General features: G+C 48.6%; 1 protein-coding gene across 3 annotated transcripts in view; it reads left to right on the plus strand.

The window, feature by feature from the left end:
• Nucleotides 1–12,165, plus strand: part of LOC119970143 (neuronal acetylcholine receptor subunit beta-3-like) — a 53,530-nt gene extending 41,365 nt beyond the window's left edge. For all 3 annotated transcript variants that reach the window (XM_038804232.1, XM_038804231.1, XM_038804233.1), the window contains 2 exons: nt 7,333–8,218; nt 11,038–12,165. In XM_038804232.1, coding sequence (XP_038660160.1) covers nt 7,333–8,218; nt 11,038–11,196 — 1,045 coding nt within the window. In that variant the 3' untranslated portion in view covers nt 11,197–12,165. The remainder of the gene's footprint in view (nt 1–7,332; nt 8,219–11,037) is intronic.
• Nucleotides 12,166–23,728: the final 11,563 nt, after the last annotated feature.

The raw sequence follows: 23,728 nt of genomic DNA on the forward strand, positions 1-23,728 counted from the left end.
TGGGGAGGCAGCAAAGAATGCAACGTCTCTCATGGCATTTACAGTATCCTTCCAGGCCACACACATTTCCTGTAGTGTAGAAGGCTAAAGTGCTCTTCAAAAGATGTGTTTCAGTGATGCAGTGTAATGTATTTTTATCCATTGATATAAATATTTAATTCACAAATCTGTATGCCCTCTTTGGCTTACATGTTCCAAGTAAAGTGTTGCTGCATGAAAAACCACATTTAGAGTACTATGCACGATTCCGAACTCCATCTCACAAAAAAACTGGCTTTGAAATCACTGGAAAGGGTAGAAAAAATATTTGCAAGGCTGATACCAGAACTGAGAGATCACATTGTCAAATATACGTGGAGGGTTTTGGCTGGGTAAATCTGGAGAAGATTGTTCTAGAGTCCAAAATTAGGGTGCACAAGTATAAGATAAGGAGTAAATCTAACAGGGACACAGAACACCAATTAATGTGCCTGCACGTGGACTGCCTAGAACTCTCTATGGGTCAAAACCTGTTTTTTTGGATGCTACAAAGGTCCTTAAGCTCCCAAAGTGAGGTCCTCATATCCTTCCAAAAGGAAGTTTGTAGAACACCATATTTGCAGAGTGAGCACCTTTGACTGATGGTAGCCCACAGTGCAGGAGGCAGCATGAAACTGATTTGATGCTAGTGCTGCCATTTTGGTGATCCACACACCGGCCTATGGCCTCTCTTAAGGGCAACACGGTAGCATGGTGGTTAGCATAAATGCTTCACAGCTCCAGGGTCCCAGGTTCGATTCCCGGCTGGGTCACTGTCTGTGCGGAGTCTGCACGTCCTCCCCGTGTGTGCGTGGGTTTCCTCCGGGTGCTCCGGTTTCCTCCCACAGTCCAAAGATGTGCGGGTTAGGTGGATTGGCCATGCTAAATTGCCCGTAGTGTCCTAAAAAGTAAGGTTAAGGGGGGGGGGGGTTGTTGGGTTACGGGTATAGGGTGGATACGTGGGTTTGAGTAGGGTGATCATTGCTCGGCACAACATCGAGGGCCGAAGGGCCTGTTCTGTGCTGTACTGTTCTATGTTCTATGTTAACCTCGCACAGCTGAGCCCCTGTTAAATGGCATGAGGTTACCTCCCACCAGCGATTCTTAAAGGGATAATCAACTACTCGCAGGTTAATTACCAATTCTCTCTTCAGGCAGTTGCGGAAACCCATACATTTTGGCCACTTTTCCACACTTGTTAAAAGTTTCAGAAGTCTAAAGGGGGAGATCTGGTTGGAGCTGAAGTTATCTTTTTTAGGGGGTGTGGTGGCTTCTACAAAAACCAGTGGCTTCCATCATGGGTGGCCTAGTGGGGTTTCCACGTGGCGTTGAGCAGAGGCAATGCAGAGCAGGAACAGCTGCTGGAAGAGGCAGGAGGAGGAGTGGGGGGGGGGGGGAAGAAGAAATGCTTTCAGCAGGACCCATATCTGAAGAGGGATTTTCGGGAGCAGATCTGTTGGATAATAGATTGCAAGAGTGCTGTGTTCCTCCACATGCCTTGTTGCATACTGATGTTCAGAGCCATGATGCCAGCAGGTTGAGCCTCCCGGATGGCAAGCTAATATTGCATGGCAACAGGCTGTGCTTCAATTGCAGCAATCAGACATTGAGTGGATGCTACTTGGGCTACAATGGAAGCTGGGATATTTTCCATCACACACTGCATCGTGGTGGGTTCCACCAGTGTGCTGATGGAGATGGCCACCAGTTTCCTATTGGAAAGGATGAGCTCCACTAAACCCAGTGGCAAGTTGATGCCAGACACCGCTATACTCCTCAGATTTATCATTGACATTCGGCAGGTCTGCCAATGCACCAAGAACTTGGGTATGTCCTCCCAACAGCCTTCTTTAGCAGCCCATGTCGTGGAAGTCATCATCTGAGTTCTCTGCACCAGAACTGGATATGGAACCTCACCCTGTGACAAGCTGCCACCTGCGTTATCCTTTCCCCCTCCCCTGCCTCCAGCACACTTGTGCCCAGTGTCTCAGCATGTGCAGATCCTGCCTCCGTGCTGTCCTTTATATTAAATACAGTATCCGTGTTTCAACTAGTGATTATGGCTGTGACATTGAGTGAGAGTGTCTCCCAAGCATCGGCCGTCCTGTTTTTCCACCTTCTGGAGAGGTCTTGTGTCATGGTTGTCTGAAAGAAAAATGGGATGGTTTTCAGCTTGGGGTGAATGAAGGGAAGGAAGTTAGAAGTGTACACCATCCAAAGATTTGTCACCAGAAGAGGTAGTAGGATGAAGAACATGTGATGTGAGGGAAGGAGGATTCGATGTATTGTTGCCTTGCCAGTGACCTCAGCAATGATCCTTCCCAGAAGGGTCAACGCCGTCTCCTCCACGGGGGTTAGAACATGCAGGCACACCATCTCCCCCCCAGTTCTTCCTTGTTGCCTTTGGCTGTGCAGTACACCTCCGTCTCCAGCAGGGGAAAGTGTGTCAGTGAGTGTGGTGCAATGTGGCTGTCATATCTGAACAGCTGCCAGTGCCTGAGCCATAGGAGATGGGTTTGAGGCTGTGCGAGGGCGAGGTGAACATTTGAATGGCAGGTCTGAACTCTGATTGACAGAAATTGTTGGTGATGGACAAGTAGTAGACAGAACATGAGAGAGGTTAGTGGTGCGGTTAGTAGGGTGTGGCATTCAAATTTAAATTCACTGGCCTCAGCAACTCTCGTGGGAAAGATTAATCTTTGATCTGCACTGTATCCATGTTCTTGAAGCTATGCTGCTGGCTTTGCCCTCTGCCACTAACTCTTGCCACTGCCTTCTGATCAAGTGCCCGGAGGGACTCCTGCTCCCTTGTCCATCTCTCATCCATTCCACCTCCAATGCAGTGTTCAGAAACCTCGATGCCCGCACCCTCTTGTGGGCAGTCATTGCTGATTGTCGCATTGCACGTAGTTCCCAATGATCTCAGCACCTCCTGCTGCCCCAATGCACCTTAGTTTTAGAGGTGCAGGCTAGCTTTAAGGTCTGCAAGACCCCCATGTTATTGAGCCCCTGCAGATGCTTGCAGCCAATGAAATGCCAGGGAAGCACTGACTGTCAGCCGAAATCATGAAAATACACAGTTGGCGTCTCGCTCGCATTTCTTTCAACAGTTAACGTTATTGGAGGAAGGTATTGGGGAGATGTTAGAGACAGGTTCTTTACACAGAGAATGGTGGGTGTGTGGAATGCACTGCCAGCAGAGGTGATGGAGTCAGAGTCATTAGGGACATTTAAGTGACTCTTGGACAGGCATATGGACAACAGTAATTTGAATGGCTTTAGGTTAGGTTGAACTTAGATTAGGATAAATGGTATGTTCTATGTTATGGGTTAATTCTGCACCATGACCCTTGCACCCCTTTCTGTGGATTTCCAATTTAAGCCCCTCCATATTTTTCGGTCCAGGATTTAAATGTTTCATTCAACTCCTATGAAAACTTAATAGTCTGCTGTTATTTTTCCCTCTGTCCCATTTCCCTCCTGATATCTGGACATGTTTTTGAAATGCATCCAAGTTACTATCATATTTGTGACAAGCAGTAAGTTAGAAAGTAATAACAGGAATTACAGTGGTCGACAGAAAGAGGAAATTGGATAATCTCCATCAGCAGCAGTGACATGACTGATGCACAGGAGGATAAACTAATGTGACAACATGAGTTCACATTGTTTCCGCACATTGCCAAGTGGGTTGTCATCACTCAGTGGTTATCTGACAGCAGAATATATCCTTTTCCTATTAATATGCTATCATTTCACTCATGCTTAGAGTGACTCCCAGAGAGATTGGGCTGGATTCTCCGTCCAGTGATGCCACAGTCGGGAAATGCGATCGCGTGGAGAATCGCATATGCACCGAAAATCGAGGCTGGCATCGGGCGCCAGACAGAATGCCATGCCCGGGTGCCTCGACAGCGGCGCGAATGCATTCCACACCATACACTGGCATGGGCATGCAAATTGCACAGTAAATGCCGTTGGAATATCATTAATGGGTCCGACCCGGCAATTTCCGGGTGCCCACTCGTGGATCCGCTTCCGCCTGGAGGAATTACCAACGGCGACGTTCACTTGTGGTATTTAAACCTGGGAAACAGGCACCGCTGAGGGAGAGGGATGGGGTACAAAAGTGTCCAGCATCGCTACAGTGTGCTGGCAGTTGTGCCGCTGGCCTGGGGGTCTTCTGCCAGGGCCGGGGGGTAGCAGCCAAGAGGTGGGCCATGTGGCGCCGGTTTTAGCCCATTAGGATGTCCTGAATCGCTCCAGGACCGGTGCCACTATCGTGCATGTAGAACACTCGCGAGTCAGTCCCAGCGTCAGCTCTCAAATGAAGCATCCAGCCTATAATGTTAGATTAGAACACAACAGAAGAAGGGCAACTACTTCTTTAGCTTCTACTTTGGTTATAATATTTGTATTTCCACTAACATCCATATAGTAAGGGCAGCATGGTGGCGCAGTAGGTTAGCACGGTGGCGCAGTGGATTAGCACTGCAGCCTCATGGCGCAGAGGTCGCAGGTTCGATCCCGGCTCTGTCCGTGTGGAGTTTCACATTCTCCCTGTGTCCGCGTGGGTTTTGCCCCCACAACCTCACGGGGCCTCATGGTAGCATGGTGGTTAGCATCAATGCTTCACAGCTCCAGGGTCCCAGGTTCGATTCCCGGCTGGGTCACTGTCTGTGTGGAGTCTGCACGTCCTCCCCGTGTGTGCGTGGGTTTCCTCCGGGTGCTCCGGTTTCCTCCCACAGTCCAAAGATGTGCGGGTTAGGTGGATTGGCCATGCTAAATTGCCCGTAGTGTAAGGTTAATGGGGGGATTGTTGGGTTACGGGTATACGGGTTACGTGGGTTTGAGTAGGGTGATCATTGCTCGGCACAACATCGAGGGCCGAAGGGCCTGTTCTGTGCAGTACTGTTCTATGTTCTAACCCAAAAGATGTGCGAGCTAGGTGGATTGGCCACGCTAAATTGCCCCTTAATTGAAAAATAAATGAATTGGGTACTCTAAATTTAAAAAAAAAAGAAAACATCCATATAATTTGTGTTAGCTAAACTAAACATTGACCCCCTGATAATAGTCCTAATAATCAAAACCTCATAAATTGAAATCATCTACTTGTAAGGGGAAAGTTGATAAATGCAGAAATATAGCAATGTATGAAAATGGTGGACAGGAAATGTCCAGCTGATTGAACAAGCTTGTCCCACATTGTCATAATCAATGAAGCAGCAAGCTTCGACATCCCTACCCATCAGCAACCCCTTCAGTAATTCCCGAGGCGAAGCTCAAGTCAGATGAAAAATCCAAGGCAAATTGGGAAGTTCGTCTTTGATCTTCTCATGCAAACAAAAAGGCTAAACCTGGAATGGCTGGGTTGTCTTATGAGGGAAGCTTGAACAGGTTGGGTTTGTATCTGCTGGAGTTCAGAAGAATAGGAGGTGGTTTAATTAACACTTAAGATCCTGAGGGGTCGTGGCAGTGTGGAAATGGAGAGGATGTTTCCTCTTTTGGGGGAATCTAGAAATAGCAGTCACTGTTTAAAAATAAGAGGTCACCCATTTAGGACAGAAGGGTCCTGATCCTCTGGTACTCTCTTCCTCAAAAGGCAGTGGAATCAGAGGGTGGGATTTAATGGCCGCGTTGAGTTTATGTGAGAGCGTGACGAGGGTGTTAAATCGTGGGCAGGGCCAAAATCGAGAACCGCGCCGGCGGTCAATCTGTTTGCGATCTAGCTGACCAACTCCCGTTGGCAAACTCAGAACCCCACCATAACGTGGCGAGCAGCCAATAATCACCACTTAAGCCCAAACACTGGTGATAATGGGTTGTGTACATCTCTCCAGGTCAGAGGTACAAAACATAGAAAATGTCACAGGTGGGGAAAGTTAGCCACAACGTTTGCTCAATGGCATCTTCTTGTTCGCAGTTTTAAAGAATTTGGACACACAGCTGATGTTTAATGAAGATGCTGGAAATGCCCAGTGTCCATTAATAAACACATTCCATGCAGGGGGATCCCCGCTGAGCACAGGGGATGTCTCTTGTCACTTGTTCAATGGTTTGGAAGTCCCCTGGCATCTTGGCCAACATTTAGTCCTCAATCTACATCATCAAAAGTAGACTTCCCCATTGCTGTTTGTGGGGACCGTCCTGTGTGCAGATTGGCTGACATGATTCTCTTCTTTACAACAGTGACTGCATTTCACAGAAGTATTTTGTTGGGTATGATTTCGGCGGAAAAAAAATCTACGACCGGTTTTGGGTGCATTTAGTGGGATGTTTCTCGATGGCTGCAGTGTTCAGAAACACCCCGCTATTTAACGGCACTTTGCTGTTTTATTTTGGCCTTGGGGAGTTTATCTCTGCTGAGGCCACACTTAGAGAGTAATTTAGAGCAGGAAAGGATCCTTGTAGATCAGGCCATCTTTTTGTCTGGGTGCCTGATCTTCTCCCTCTCTCTTTCAGCGCCCCCCCCCCATTTTTACCCCCGCCCCCCATATCCCCATCCAACCTTGTGGAGGTCCCCAGGAACACCCCCTCATGACCCCCCCTCCCCCTCTCCACCTGGTAGGCTCAACAACACCAATCACTGGCACCCGAGCACCCTGACAATTCCACTCTGGCACCATGGCAATGCCCCTGCCAGCCTATCAGTGCCACTTTGGCACTCCCAAGGTGCCAGGCAGACAGTGCCAAGGTTCCTGGGTGCTAGAGGGAGTGCCAGGGTACCACCCTGTCCTGCCCCTGACCACCCAGGGGTCTCCAATCGCCTGGGGGACTCCCCAGATTCCATTACGACTGGTCCATTTTTGTGAAAACTAGTACTAAACGGCACCCTGGCGAGGTCTCCCAGGGGCATCCGTTCGGTCCCGGGTGCTGGGGAAATCCCGCGAACGCATATTTAAATGAACCATTTTAAGTGCAGATCTGAATCACGCACAGTGAGGGCGAGATACAAATCACGACGTCTCGCGAGGCTCCAATAAATCTCGCGGGGCGTTTGAGCATCGCAAACCTCGTGACAGTTCTCTTGTGAGATTCAACAGACTCGCCCCAACACCAAGTCGGGCACGATGAGGTTGCTAAATCACGCCCATTGACTAAGATACTTTGGAAAGATGCTGAAGTCCTTTCTTTGATGCTTTGAATAATATAAACTAAATGGTGATGAATTTTTAATGTCCAGACCCAGTGATTTTGCAAGAGCAGTATTCTGTTCCAGGTAGATTGAGAAGTAGGTGGCTGGCAGTGTGGAGATTTATTGTTGTTGCCTTCTGCCTCTTATACTCATCTGTGCCTCTTTCATGCCTGCAGTGCAGATGGACGATTTGAGGTTTCCCTCATGACTAAGGCGATTGTGAAGCACAATGGAACAGTAAGATGGACACCTCCAGCAAGCTACAAAAGCTCCTGCACAATTGACGTCACCTTTTTCCCGTTCGACAAACAAAACTGTTCAATGAAATTCGGATCCTGGACCTACGATGGGAACCTGGTCGATCTCATTCTGGTGGATGAAGATGTGGACCGAAAGGATTTCTTTGACAATGGAGAGTGGGAAATTTTAAATGCCACAGGAATGAAAGGAAGGAGGAGAGATGGTTATTACTCATATCCATTTATCACCTATTCCTTCGTACTGAGGCGCTTGCCTCTATTCTACACATTGTTCCTGATTGTCCCTTGCCTTGGTCTATCCCTTCTAACTGTACTGGTATTCTATTCACCATCAGATGAAGGGGAGAAGCTGTCACTATCCACCTCAGTTCTGGTGTCCCTAACTGTGTTCCTCTTGCTCATTGAAGAAATAATCCCTTCTTCCTCAAGGGTCATCCCGTTGATTGGCGAGTACTTGCTGTTTATCATGATCTTTGTCACCCTCTCGATCATTATCACCGTCTTCGTTATAAACGTCCACCACCGCTCCTCAACCACCTACCACCCCATGGCCCCGTGGGTCAAAAAGCTCTTCCTTCAAACCCTTCCCAAACTACTGTGCATGAGGGGCCACACCGATCGCTATCATGATACGGAAAGTGCCGGCGACAGCCCGAAGGCCAAGCCAAAAGCCTTCGGTAAACAGCGGCACAGCGCGACAAAGAATGATGAAAATGCAGCTGCGGTCGCAATCTTAGAAAAGGCAGCGGAGTCGGTGAGATATATCTCAAGCCATATAAAGAAAGAGCACTCCATTCGTGAGGTAAGGGAAGGAGGAAAGGAGCACGCCTGCAAAGTGCATGTTGAAGGTTTCCAAATCAAAGTCACGTCTAAAGACGTGCACATTAGCTTTGATGATATTTTTCGTGACCCTGGGTACGAGGATATAATTTACCGCCGTAAAATGAAAGACCATTTAACTGTGATCAGGGACGGCGTCAATCCCGCTCCCGCCGTGTCCCGAATTCTCCGCCCTCCGAGATTCGGCGGGGGCAGGAATCGCGCCGCGCCAGTTGGCGGGCCTCCTGCGCCAGTCGCCGGGCCCCCCGCGGCGATTCTCCGGCTCGCAATGGGCCGAAGTCCCGCTGCTGACAGGCCTCTCCCGCCGGCGGAAATCAAAACACCTACCTGACTGGCGGGATTGGTGGCGCAGGTGGGCTCTGGGGTCCTGGGAGGGGAGGAGGGGGATCTGACCCCGGGGGGGGGGGGATCTGACCCCGGGGGGGTGCCCCCACGGTGGCCTGGCCCGCGATCGGGGCCCACCGATCGGCGGGCGGGCCTGTGCCGTGGGGGCACCCTTTTTCTTCCGCCCCGCCATGGCCTTCAACATGGCGGGGGCGGAAGAGACCCCCTCCCCTGCGCATGCGCCGGTATGACGTCAGCAGCCGCTGACGCACTAGCGCATGCGCGGACTTCCGCCGGCCGGCGAAGGCCTTTCGGCCCCAGCTGGCAGGGCGCCAAAGGCCGTTCGCGCCAGCCGGCGGAGGGGGCGCCATTCCGGCGCGGGCCTAGCCCCTCAATGTGAGGGCTTGGCCCCTAAAGGTGCGGAGAATTCCACACCTTTGGGGAGGCCTGACGCCGGAGTGGTTCACGCCACTCCGCCCCGCCAGGTACCCCCGCTCCGCCGGGTAGGGGAGAATCCCGGCCCAGTTTTTTTCTCTCAAGAACATTTCTTTCTTCCAACATTTTAAAATGTCCTTTTTTCGACAAATACTGCTTCCTGGAGAGATGGTTTCAATGTTTAAGCTGCTAACCCTTCTTTGTCAATGTTGGTCTGCGGTTGATTAGTTAGAGGTGTATTTGAATGCTTCAGAGTGTGTTTTCTCAGGCTTTTTAAATGCCAATCTTCATCACTCCAGCCCTATTCCAGCATCCATTTGTCCGTCATTCTCACTGCCTGCAATTCATTTGGGCTGCCATGCGTCTCTGCTGTCTTGGTATAATTTTCACTTTCAACATTTTAGCAATTGCTTCATATTTCTAAAATAAAGATAGGAGAAGTCAACAAAAAGACCTTCCTCCAACTTTCCAACAGAAATCTGTCTATGGCTCAGCGATTTTACAATCCACTTATTTTGTGACCTTTTTTTGACATAAATTATTTGATGGGGTCTGGGTGTCACTGGCAAAACCAGCATCTGTTACATCTCCCTAATTGCCATTTCAGAGGGCATTTGAGATCTCATATGGGACAGAGCAGTTAAGATGGATAGATTTACTTCTCCAAATTGTTCAATTGAAGTTAGTTCCATGGTCACGAGCTTTCCATTGCAGATTTTATTAACTGAATTCAAATTCCACCAGCTGCCCCCCAAAAAACCTGACAAATCGTATATAAAAGTGTGTAGAGTTCAGCAAATGAACTATTCTGGCAGCAAAAGGCTGCTCAGCAGGAATTAACCCCAGCAGGAAGGGCCGCATTTCAGCGGACTTAAATCTAAATCAGCTTTTGGGCGTGTTTGGCAGGGTGATTCTTGGCAGCTGCAGCACTGACAATCACCTCTCTATTCAACGGCACTTTGCTGTTTTCTTTGGCCACGGGAAGTTTCTCCCTGCCAAGGCTCCACTGGGAGAGGGCTGCTACCAGATCGGGGTGCCATTTTGAGCGGCAGCTGCGATTTCCCCCCCCCCCCCACCTTTCAGGCCACCCCTCGCTTTCTGCACCCCCCCCCCCCCCCCCACCTGCCTGAGGCCCCTTGGAAGCCCCTCTCATCCCCCCTCCAATTGGTAAGCCCCCCACCCCCAGGTCTGACCCCTGGCAATGACAACCTGGAACCCAGGCACCATGGCACTGTCAGCCTGGTACCTTGGCATTGCCCCTTGCACCCTAGCAGTGCCACCGGGGTGCCCTGGTGGCAGTGCCCATGTGCCAGTCTGGCAGTGCCAAGGTGCTTGGGTGCCAGGGGAGTGCCATGATACCACTGTGCCCTGTTCCCAACCACCCAAGTGCCTCCAATGGCCTGAAAATACCCCCAAGGTCCCATTGCACTAATCCACATTTGCGTGGACCAGTACTAAACGGTACCCTGGCGATGTCTCTCAGGCGTGGCCGTTCACACCAGATTCCGGGTGAATCTGACATCTAGGTATTTAAATGAGCTATTCGGTTCATTTAAATATGCTGATCTGGTTCTCCACCCAGATCGTGCTGGCGAAGCTAGTTGGATGACTCGTGATCGGCCTGCTACAGAGTCCAATTGAGGGCTCTTGCGCGATTGACTCATTGTGCCTGAATCCACGCAATGGTGTCACTGAAATATGTCCATAACGTGCTTCACTAAAGTGGTCTCAAGTATGTCCAAGAGTTCACCAATGTAGCCTTTCCACTGTCATTCAATGATAGCACCATTCATATATCCATCTTCCAAACTATCATTCATTGGTCCACCCAATGCACCAGCTATCAACCTGCACATTGTTGGCTTATATACCAGGCTTTCTGTATTTCTCTCTCTGCATCTCAGCATCTCTTCATAAATCCAATTTCCTTCGTATTATTTTCAACTTATGAAGCTCTGCTTTTGCTCAGGTAAAGTCATAAGACTCAGAATGCATTTCTGAACATTCTTTCTCTTTGCACAGGTTGTGGAAGACTGGAAGTTTGTAGCTCAAGTCCTGGACCGGATTTTTCTATGGTTGTTTTTGCTGGTGGCCATTCTGGGATCGGTACTGATGTTTGCTCCAGCCCTTCAGATGTGGGCAAGCATTGTCATAATGCCCAGCGTAAACTATCATAATTAACCTACGATGTGGCACATTGACGGATCTGGTTTGCTAATATTTAACGATAATTTTGTAGAAGGAAAAAGATAATCAATCATTCGGGAGCCATGGCCGAAACACTTCCGTTCATAAGTAAGAGGCAAGAGTTTTTGTTCAGTTGGATTTATCAATGAAATTTTCCCAAAATGGGTAAAAACCATGCTAAAGATTGAGGAATCTCAAAGACAAATTATACCTAGAGCTAAATTAGGTTCTCCGATCATTTGCTTTTATTTTTGTTTAAATCATTGTCAATTATCTAAAAAGTGTTATTCAGACAGTATTGATAAGGCCAGTTTCAGCTGTATTTATCAAACTGGAGTAAGCTGGCATACCTGAATATATCAACTATTAGTTTCTGATGCAGTTATTAAGAACATAAATTATATTCCAAACCGCTATCTGAATACCCTAGTTCTGTCAGATTTTATGTTTAATTTATTTTATTAATCTATTTCATGTGAATCATGTTTTATTTGGGTGATACACAAATATGTCTGAGCAGAAACACGATCAAGTAAAGACCCCTCTGAAATTCAGCACAATTTGTACACAGACTGGCCCCTATTGACCAATTGTATATGTTGTACCATAAAATCACATGATAAATATTTGAACTAAATAATAGAATGCAAAAGCATCGGCACATGCTGTATTTCAGCACCTACCACCAATACTTGTTTTGTGTCACACTAGTTTATCTATCGGCTGTGGTCATGCTTAATTTTATTGCATTTTTGATTATGAACGTAAGATTTTCTAACATGATAATGGGAGTTACATCAGTCTTTGATAGCTGGAGAACCGCTTAGATATTCAGAATAAGGGGAGGTGGTGGTGTCACTGGGCTAGTAAACCAGAGATCCAGGGTAATGCACTGGGGGTCCTGGGTTCGAATCCCACCGCGGCAGATGGTGACATTTGCATTCAATAAACATCTGGAATTAGAAGCCTAATGATGACCATGAAACCATTGTCATTTGGCGTAAAAACCCATCTGGTTCACTAGTGCGCTTTAGGGAAGGAAATCTGCCGTCTTTACCAGGTCTGGCCTACCTGTGATCTAGAGCCACAGCAATGTGGTTAACTCTGAAATGGCCTAGCAAGCCCCTCAGTTCAAGGACAATTAGGGATAGGCAATAAATGCAGGCTCAGCCAGTGACACCCACATTCCAAGAATGACTAAAAATATTGAGTCCCATGCATATATTTATTATATAGACTATATGAAAGGAACAAGTTAATCCTGGAACCAAAGAGATTATATTAAAAATGTAACAGAGACATGAATGACCAATATAATGGATTGATTAAGGAGCCACCATTTTGTTAACAATTCCAATTCTCTTCCTTCACCCTAGTGGTGCACTAAGGCAGACTTTTGTTTGTTTCCGTAGCTAGTTATTCCTGGGACAGGTCACCATTCTGTAGCCAGAGGCCTATATTCTTGAGGGGCACCTCTCCAAGCATGGCTGACCAGAAGTCCCTCCCGCTCTTATCGCTAGCCTATGGTATGTTGGCAGAATTCGCAGGTTGACACTCAGCCTGTTTGGCCGTGTTATGAATGCGCCTTCCTTGGCCATCAAACCCTGGGATTTGAACCTTGACTTTCTGACTCAGAGTCAGGGATGCATGCCACTGTGCAACAAGACCTCCTTGTCAATAATTAGACACTGATAATGAATAGAAAAAGAATAATCAAATTAGTTCATCCGAGTGATGTCGCAAGGACACCTTGGCTATTTTGTTACTCTGTTCAATGGATGATGAAGCGGATGTGGCTCTTGATATTCACAGCATTATTCTTTACATGTGTCGCTAGCTTTCAGACAATAACAAACTGAGGAACTTCAGATCTGTTGCCATTCATTCTTGAGCAGCTTGACCACTTCTATATTAAAAACAAAATGCGACATTGATCCAACTACAAGCTATTAGTCTGAGTCCCAGTCAGGATTTCAGTGTCTTGACATGCATGTAAGAATTATGTTATGTTAGAATATGGGCTTCATTCCTCACCGGTATATTCACTTATGAACGTCCTCGTAAACATTCACCTCCACTAATTGGTAAGTCACCGTACTTCCGTAAAATAAAGTGTTTTATGAACATACTATAGTCTGTTTCCTATTTCCACCACACAGAGTAACAGTGAGGTTTAATATGATTTATGTCATTAATAAGATCCTCCGTAGTTACTGCCTAATTTTAACTTTGCTTGTACTTCCTGTGTCAGTACAGATATGACGGGCGAATGGCCTTCTCCGGCACTATAAGAATCTATACTTTTCTGACTTTGCCCCTTCCCAGGTCATCCTAGTGTTCGGAAAAATAAACACACTTATCCCGCAGCCTCCCATTGGTCCACAGGAGCCCAACTTTCAGCCCTTTGACCTTTCCCGGCCTACCCTTTCACTCCACAGTTGGTCTTGACCCTTGGATCTACCTCAGTATATAAAAAGTGCCATTTTGTTCATCTCGTACAAGAGATCTCACACACAACTTCATTTACTCCTGAGAGAGAAAGGAAAGAAGAGAACCATCATTGCTTGCTCAGTCGATAAAGCTTGTATTACAGGCTTGGGATGGCCTGAGATTCGAAAGGTGCAACATCATTCAAATTTGTTTATACTGCCTTTGTTCCCACCTTTGTTATTTTATACTTTTTGTTATTTTATCTGTTGCTTTCTGATATTAGAACTCCGATTTTTATTTAAAAAAAGAATCATATATTTAATCTGCTGCCTGCTGTAGTGCCGAGATTTTATACGAGGCTTGCCCGCTCCACAGATACACTGTATACACATGTATATATATTGGCATGTTGTACCTGGCAGACCAACGCACAGTTAAGCACTGTATCTGATATGCATCTTCGAACAATGAAAGACTATAACATGGGCACTGGCCACCTCAAGGATTATGATTTTGCTGCATTTAACGTTGGTAAAATACTTTGCCATGACTCAAAATGTCCCAGTGTAAAAGCACTTAGAATATTTTTCAATTCTTTCAAATATTTTATCACATTCTGTAAGTTATGATTATTGACTGGCAGTGTCTTTGGATGGGGAGGAATTTCCTCTGACCTTGTGGCCAGAGGCAGGTGAAATTAGGGTTTAAATCACGTACCCCCCGCCCCCAGCAACAACCTTCCCCCACCCAGCACAAAAGATCAAAAAGACTTGTGCATAAGTGAGTTAAGTATGGAATTGTACAGTACCCAAATTCCTTGCTATTTTACACCCCATCTCCAATTCCGTCATCTCATTGCAGTGATTTATCCACCAGTACATGGGAGATTCCTGCAATTGCACTTCTTTTAAGGATTCCACATTAAGCTCAGAATTTTAAGTATGCAAGGAAAGTAAATCAATTTTCTGGGCGCTTGAAAAGAAATTTAACCTCATTGAGACCGGGTCTGCAATTTGTGTGATTGATCGTCTTTTCCGGTATCAGACTTCCCCAATTGTGCTATCTCAAACATACTGGTGTTGAGTTTCTTCTCGAGCTGGTTATCATGGGGTGTGAGCGGGGAACTCTTCGGGGCCTGATCCTGTGAATGATGGTATTCAACCAGCGGCGGGGAGTCAGGAAGCAAAACCCGTTTGGGTTTGCCTGCAATCTCCCAGGAGATGGGAGTGGCCGCGGGGTTGGGGAGGAGGGGCTATTTTAAAGGCACTGAGTGCCTGAATGAGCGACCCAGAATTGGAAGTGAAGCCGCCGTTGACACTGGCTGCTACGAACCCGGCCCACTTCAACTAGGGTTCTTCAGGCCCCTCGACTAACCACGGAAATGCCCCTCATAGGAAAGCTAGAACCTTTTGATGTAGGTGATGCACTATCAATTACGACGAGACGAGAGTAGAGAGAAAACGAGGCTTTATTAAGCAGAGATGTGTTGCCTCCTGCAGCTGCGACCAGAAATGGGAGCAGCTTGGTGTGCACACACATTTATACTCCGCCTACTGGGCGGAACCAGCAGGCAGGGATCTACCCCAGTACCTGTAGTACAGGAGCTTTACCGTAATACCTCTAATATAAGTATTATACAAACAGTGGTGACTACTACATTCACCCCCTGTCAAAAAAGAGTCCAGTGGGGGTGGTGGAAAACTATTTACAGGTATGTGAGAATTTAAAGTTTACAGTCTGGTGCAAATTTACAAATTTAGCCGGTCGGGTGCCTTGATCCTCTGCTGTAAGCGCCTCGGTCCTGGTGGTGATGCAGGCACCGGTTTGGTCGCCTGTGACTCCGGCAGTGTGTTGTCCTCATTTTCATCCCCGGGTGGAACCAGTGGGAGGACGGATCATCCTGGGGTGGTAGTGAGGTGCGCTGGGGGGAGGGTGGGTGGCGTCAGGGCAATCGGAGGAGGGGGGTGACGGGTGGTGTGGGGCTGTGGGTGGGGATCCAGCTGGTGCCAGGCCCCTGAGGGAGACCCTGTCCTGGTGGCCGTTGGGGTACGCCACGTAAGCGTACTGCGGGTTCGCATGCAGCAGCTGTACCCTTTGGACCAACGGGTCCGCCTTGTGGAGCCGCACGTGTTTACGGAAGAGAACAAATCCAGGAGCTGCCAGCCACGTTGGGAGTGAAACCCCAGAGGTGGACTTCCTGGGGAAGGCAAAGAGACGTTCATGGGGGGTTTCATTAGTCGCAGTGTAAAGGAGCGACCGAATGGAGTGAAGGGCGTCGGGGAGGATCTCCTGCCAGCGGGAGACCGGGAGACTTTTAGACCGCAGGGCCAGCAGGACAGCCTTCCAGACCGTCCCATTCTGCCTCTCCACCTGCCCTTTTCCCCGGGGGTTGTGGCTAGCCGTCCTGCTCGAGGCAATGCCCTTGCTGAGCAGGAACTGACGCAGCTCATCACTCATAAAGGAGGATCCCCGGTCGCTGTGGACGTAAGCGGGGAAAACGAACAGGGCAAAGATGGTGTTGAGTGCTTTAATGACCGTGGCAGATGTCATATTGGGGCATGGAATGGCGAAGGGGAATCTGGAGTATTCATCGACCATGTTCAGGAAGTACATGTTTCGGTTGGTGGAGGGGAGGGGCCCTTTGAAGTCCACGCTGAGTCGTTCAAAGGGGCGGGAGGCCTTCACCAGGTGCGCTCGGACTGGCCGGTAGAAGTGCGGTTTGAACTCCGCGCAGACCTGGCAGTCTCTGGTGACAGCCCTGACCTCCGCAGTGGAGTAGGGCAGGTTGCGGCCCTTTATGAAGTGAAAGAACCGGGTGTAGGGCCCGGAGTCAGTCCGCTTGTGCACTGGCACATGTACCTCGGAATAGGGCATGGGGGGGCTCGTTGAGCTTACCGGGGCGATACAAAAGCTCATAATTGTAGGTGGAGAACGTGATCCTCCACATTAAGATTTTATCATTTTTGATCTTGCCCCACTATGTATTATTAAACATGAAGGCAACCGACCATTGGTCAGTGAGGAGAGTGAATCGCATGCATCGTGGCCATGGCGATGTCAGTCTTGATACGGTTGAAGGCCTGGCGGTCCTCAACCATCAGGGGGAAAACTGTGGAGTGGATGAGTGGGTGGGCCTTGTCCGCATAGTTAGGAACCCACTGGACATAATAGGAGAAAAACCTCAGGCATCGTTTGAGGGCCTTGGGGCAGTGGGGGGGGGAGGGGGAGTTCCATGAGGGGGCGCATGCGGTCGGGGGCGAGCCCTAGAATTCCATTTTCCACAACATAGCCAAGGATGGCTAAGCGGTTGGTGCGGAACACACATTTCTCCTTATTGTACGTGAGGTTCAGGAGTTTGGCGATATGGAGAAACTTGAAAAGGTTAGCGTCGTGGTCCTGCTGGTCGTGGCCGCAGCTGGTGATGTTATCTTGGTACGAGAAAGTGGCCCGCAGCCCGTACCGGTCAACCATTCGGTCCATCTCACGTTGGAAGGCCGAGACCCCGTTAGTGACGCCGAAGGGAACCCTAAGGAAGTGGTAAAGGTGGCCGTCTGCTTCGAACGCAGTGTATTGGCGGTCCGCCTTGGGGATGGGGAGCTGGTGGTAGGCAGATTTCTGGTAGCAGCTGCAGGAGGAAACATATCTCTGCTTAATAAATTGATGCACTATCAATTACGAGATGAGAGTAGAGAGTAATCGAGGCTTCATTAAGCAGAGATGTGTTTCCTCCTGCAGCTACGACCAGATATGGGTGCAGCTTGGTGTGCACACACATTTATACTCCGCCTACTGGGCGGAACCAGCAGTCAGGGATCTACCCCCATACCTGTAGTACGGGAGCCTTACCGTATTACCTCTAATACAAGTATTATACAAACAGTGGTGACTACCACAGCAGGTGCAGGTGATTGGGAGGCTCCTGGTCCATTTCCAGAAACTGGCTGAGACTTGCATTGCCCTTTAGAAAGTGTAATTTTGTTCAACTTAATTTTTAAACTTCCTAATATTTATTGAGGATTTTCCACAATAATTATGTATAGTCTCTTACTGCAGTAACAGAGTGACACTGAATGAGACATTCGGGGACTATTTGGTGTGTGGACTCTATGATGTGGCCATGCCATGGAAATTACTAGCTGAGGCCCGCCTGGACCTGCAATGCGCGGTGGCGATAGATATTTGCAGAGAATGCGCCGGACAAGGGATCCAGGGACTGACAGTGCTCAGTCTGGTGCACAATCACAAGCACCTATCACACTCTGCTAGACCTGAGGAGGTTGGTCCCTGACAATGGGACACCTAAAGGAGGAACACGGATCGCCGTAATAGAGGCCGGGGATACCACTAGACGTTCTCCCCAACCAGGAGGCAGGAATATGACCATCAGCCAGCGTGGGCCTCAACAGGCCGTAGGAACCAGAGAGACAGGAAGCCCCATGAAGATCTACCCGCCCAATGACCGTTAGGCGTGACCACCCCCCCCCCCACATGACAGGGCTTACTACGTGGAAGATGCGGATAGCACAGACCAGCAGTTAGACTGTGTGGCTGCGCCAAGAGTAGCGCCCATCCAGATCTCCCTGTACATTAATGGCCATCAAATCTGCATAGCACTCGACACCAGGGCAGCAGTGTCGTAGTCAGTCTCCATACCTTCAACCACATTCGGTCTAGCCTTCTATCGCTGACCCTGTCGGACACCAACACGAGGCTGGCTACTTATGCAGGGGATGTTCTGGCAATAGCGGGCACTTCAACGGTTCCGGTTGAGTATGATCAATAGTCCGCAAACCTTCCTCTGGTGGTCGTCCACTGGAGTGGTCCGACCTTGTTGGAGCGTGACTGGCTATGTCACTTGTGCTTAGGCTGGCAGCGGATGTGCCGCATGCATCCACATGACCCCGAGGGAGTTCTAACGAGGCTTCTATTGGTATTCCAGGATGGCTTGACACCATAAAAGGAGCCGTGGCCCGACCATGGCTCGACAGTGCTACTTCCGCTCCCGACCTGTCCCGTACACCTTACAACACAAGGTGAATGCTGAGTTGGACCAGATGGAGAACTTGGGCATCATCCACCCGATACAGTTCTCTGACTGGGCGGCGCCAGTCATCCCAGTCATGCAACCGGATGGATCGGTACGCTTGTGAGGTGACTATAAAATGACGGTCAACCGTGTGTCTCGACTTGACCGTTTTCTGGATCGTGGACCTTTAAGTGAGGCTCAGCGTTTACGAAACTCGACATGAGTCATGCTTACCTCCAGTTGGTCCAGGCCCCCGAGTCCAGACGCTTTGTGACAGTGAACATGCACAGGGGCTATATGAATCCAACCACCTGCCCTTTGGGGTTCCCTCTGCTTGATATCCCAGCGAATAAAGAAGAACATCCTGCGAGGATTGCCCCGCGTGACGGTCTATCTCGACGACGTTATGATCACGGGCTCGTCCGACCAGGAGCACTTTCAAAACCTGGCCGAGCTGCTGGAGCGTTTTGAGGATGCCAGCTTCTGCCTCCGGTGGGAGAAATGTGTATTCAACGCCGCCAAAGTTACATACCTCGGATATCACGTGTCCGCCATGCACCCAGTGGAAGAGAAGGTACAAGCAATTTGGCAGCAGTATATCTGTATCGAGAAGGAGGCTCTGGCTGTCATATTCAGTGTCAGGAAATTTCAGGAATATGTTCGGGGCATTGCTTCACCGTTCTCACGGACCACAAGCCCCTCCTAGGGCTCTTCAAGGCAGATCGGGCAATTCGGTTGCCCTCCCCGCCCCCCCATTGCATCCGCCCGCATCCAGCAATGGGCATTGCTGCTCACAGCGCATGACTATGTGTTCGAGCATCGCTCCAGGACCAAGATTCCCCATGCCAACTCGTTAAGCCATCTGTCCCTGATGACCAGGCCACCTCCACCAGCGACTGCCGGCGAGGTCATTGCCGTCCTCCATTTTATGGACTTGCTCCTGTCACGGCATTCCGCATCCACGGGTGGACCCAGACTGACCCTCAGCTATCGCGTGTCCATCACATGGTGCAATATAGGGCTCAGCATAGGCCTGTACCGCAGGACATAAAGGCCTACACCACAAAGATGCAGGAGCTTAGCATAGAGGATGGCATGCTCCTCTGGGAGACCCGTCTGGTGGTCCACAAACGTGGACCTCCACAATACTCACCCTGCTGTGTCCAAGATGAAAATGTTCGCTCGAGAAAAAGGTTTTGTAATTTCTCGTCATGTAGATCGGTCTGATATACGCTAATGAATGCTGTGAGATATTGGCACCTGCACGTCATCCACAGGCAAAACGGTTGAAAGACCCGACCCACTTACCCATGGATGTAGACGTTGCTCCGGACTTGGGGGGGGTGGGGGTGGCGGTGGAGGAGTGTTACAGATAGAGGTCCCGGAATCAGGATTATATGATTTCCCATGACCTCCCCAGAACATGAATTTCCCCTTTAAGGGGATGGAGTCTATTGTATAAAAACCCCGGCCTACCTGCAGGTCGGGGAAGGAGACCCTTATGGGAGTGCAGGAGCATTGTCATCGTATCAAAATAAACCTTGTTCTGTAATTTCTACTTTTGTCTATGTGCTCTGCCTATCGTGAATTTAACAGTGTTGAAAGCAGCACCTGTTACAAGTGTCATCAGCTCCGTCGAAAGCCACGTACACTCAAAAGCTCTTCAAATCCCTTGACAGCCTTTGAAATGCAAAACTCAATTCAATTTTACACAGCAATACTTCCACCAGCCGCTGATTGATGGTATTATTAGTCCAGAGACAGGTGCTTAGTGGATTTTTATTTATCTTTCCTTTCGCACTTGAATCCACCTCAAGAACCCTGCTTTGATGCTAACCACAAAGTTTGTTTTGTAAACATTCTTGCTGTGATTGACAGCTCCTCGCCACTTCAAAAGGAGCCGAGTTCTTTCATTTCCTCTACTCACATGATCTTTTTTATTCATAAATTTAGATTGCCCAATTATTTTTTCCAATTAAGGGGCAATTTAGTGTGGCTAATCCACCTACTCTGCACATTTTTGGGTTGTGGGGGCAAAACCCACGCAGACACGGGGAGAATGTACAAACTCCACACGGACATGACCCAGAGCCGGGATCAAACCTGGGACCTTGGCGCCGTGAGGCAGCTGTGCTAACCACTCGGCCACCGTGCTGCCCTACTCACATGATCTGTTTGGATTTCCAGAAGGCCTTTGACAAGGTGCCGCATAGGAGGCTGTTGAATAAGATAAGAGCCCATTGTGTTAGGGTCAAGGTAGTGGCATGGATAGAGGATTGGCTGACTGTCAGGTGGCAGAAAGTGATGATAAAGGGGCCTTTTCAAGATGGTAGCCAGTGACTAGTCATGTCCAGTGGAAGAAGTAACTGAGGGCATTGTTGTTAAATGTGCAGATGATACAAATATGTGTAGAGGGACAGATAGTGTTGAGGACGAGGGGAGGCTGCAGAAGGACTTGGATAGACCAGGAGAGTGGCAAAGAAGTGGCAGATGGAATACACTGCAGAAAAGTGTGAGGTTATGCACTTTGATGGGAAGAACAGAGGCTATTTTCTAAGTGGTGATAAACTTTGGAAATCTGAAGCACAAAGGGACTTAGAATTTCTACTACAAGATTCTCTTTTTTAAAACAAATTTTGAGCAGTGTTCTTCAAAATTGGGGGTGAGACCCGTGGGTCGGTCGCGGGCGGGTGTCGGGAGGGGGGCGTCCTTCGCGGCGCTCCTGGTCGCACAAATCCCCGCGCAGCCACCGGCTTTTATTAATGCCAGCTGCAAGCGGCCTTTAAAATGGCTGCAAACATATAAAAAAATTCAGCCGCATTGCGCGTGCACGCACGATCATCGTCGCGCATGCGCAGTGCGGCCGTTATTTTTTTAAACGGTCGCAGCTTTTTGTTTTACAGGTTCGGGGGTTTTTATTCATTTTATTCATTTATTTTATTCATTTAATTTTTATTTTTTCATTTATTTTATTCATTTGTTTTACAAGTTCGGGGGGGGGCGGTTTATTCATTTTATTCATTCATTTATTCAGTTAATTTTAATTTTTTTCATTCATTTTTTTTTAGAAGTTCGGGGGGCGGGTTTTGTTTGATAAAATTTTACTGGAAAAAAATGCAGAACTTTGGACAGATGGAGACTCCATACTTTACGACACCAGAAAGCTTCAGCTTCATCCACCAGATTCCATTCGAGGACCGTGTACGAGGGCCAAAGGGACCTAAAAGCATTTCCTCCATTTTGATCAGCAGCAAACAAGGTAAGAGAAAATGGTGGGTCACTCAGGGCGGCCGATGTGGGTCGTGAAGGTCGGCAGGGTTGGGTCCCGAAGGTTGGCCGGTTGGTAAAATGGGTCCCCGGAAAACAAGTTTGAAGAACACTGATTTAGAGTACCCAATTATATTTGTCCAATTAAGGTGCAATTTAGCGTGGCCAATCCACCTACCCTGTACATCTTTGTGTTGTGGGGGCGAAATCCGTGCAAACACAGGAAGATTGTGCAAGCTCCGCACAGACAGTGACCCAGAGCATGGATCGAACCTGGGACCTCGGCGCTGTGAGGCAGCAGTGCTAACCACTGTGCCATAGTGCTGCCCCAGGATTCTCTTAAGGCTAACACACAGGTTCAGCTTGCAGTTTGGAAGACAAGTGCAATGTCAGCATTTGTTTCAGGAGGGCTAGAATACAACAGCAGAGGTGTAGTGCTGAGGCTGTATCAGGCTCTGGTCAGACCACATTTGGAATATTGTGAGCACGTTTGGGCCCCCTATCTAAGGAAGGATGTGTGGGCCTTAGAGAGGGTCCAGAGGAGGTTCACAAGAATGGGAGGGCCCTGCGCTGGCCGGAACACTGGACATCCAATGAGAGCCTGATTACTCTGCATTTGCTGATAACAAATACAAATGAGCTTATCAGCAGGCAATACAAAGTGAAATCAGGCCCTAATTGGTGTGTCTGAAAGAGTGCGAAAACACTGGTCTGAACTGCAAGACTGATTAGCTTGAAGCGATGAGGCAGAAGCCACTGAGGTTTTACTGAATTTGGGAAAGGCGAGCAGATTTCCGACTGAACCAGGGTTAGCCAGCAACAGCGAGGCGCGTCCTGAATCAAGCCTCAGACACAAGGAGGTGACGGGCAAGGCAGGAAGCTGCCTTGAAGACCCCATGCGAGCGAGGTGAGTGAGATTGTGAGAATCTGAGGGGTGGGGGGAGACTGTGAGGTATTGGGGATGGGGTGAACAGTGTGGGGGTAGGAGAGTAAGTGGAGGGTGGGGGGGGGGGCTTGATCATCCAGGGTTGTAGACCTACAGGAAGGGAGAGTGTGTGAGGGATGTTCGGAGGAGTTCAGAGGGACGTGAGGTTCGGAAGTGGAGGGAGTCTGAAATGAAGGCAAACATGGGCCCCGTAAACAAACTGCGAATCTGCCTCTAGTAGTACCAAAAGTGTGAGAGTGGCACTATCTATCGGATGACATGTTAAAGCTGCCCTCTTAGGTGGGTATAAAAGCCAGGTGGGACCTTGCTGTGTGCAATTTGGCTGCTGCATTTTCCCACATTAAGTAACTACAACAGTACAAACGCTATAAAGCACCTAGTGATCTCCTAGAGCTATTCTAGGTTATTGTAAAGGCCCACTTTCTTTTACCAATTATGTCTGCATTTGATTTGTTCATCTCCCTCAACTTCAGTTATAATTTGTTTAAGATTTTTGTCACAATCGGTTGCAAGATACACACATAAACTCAAACACAAACCAGAAACGTTGCTCAGTAAACAACATGGCCTCAAATTTCTTGGATTTCAAGTTCATTTCAAAGGTAGCAGGTTCCTTGCAAGGACCTTGTTCACACTGCTGTTTAGGGGTGTGGGTATAGCACAGGAAGGCAGCATTGAGGTAGGTGACTGGCCATGATCTAATTGAATGGTGGAGCATGCTCGACGGGCTGAATGGCCTACTCCTGTTCCTTAGGACCCATGTTCTGATGTTTGGTTGTTTCTCAAAGCTGCAGTTTTTAGCTGTGCAATGGCGATTTCTCCAACTTACTACTGCAGGGAAAAAATAATGAATGGAA

Source organism: Scyliorhinus canicula, chromosome 8 (genome assembly GCF_902713615.1).
Source record: "Scyliorhinus canicula chromosome 8, sScyCan1.1, whole genome shotgun sequence".
NCBI lineage: Eukaryota > Metazoa > Chordata > Chondrichthyes > Carcharhiniformes > Scyliorhinidae > Scyliorhinus > Scyliorhinus canicula.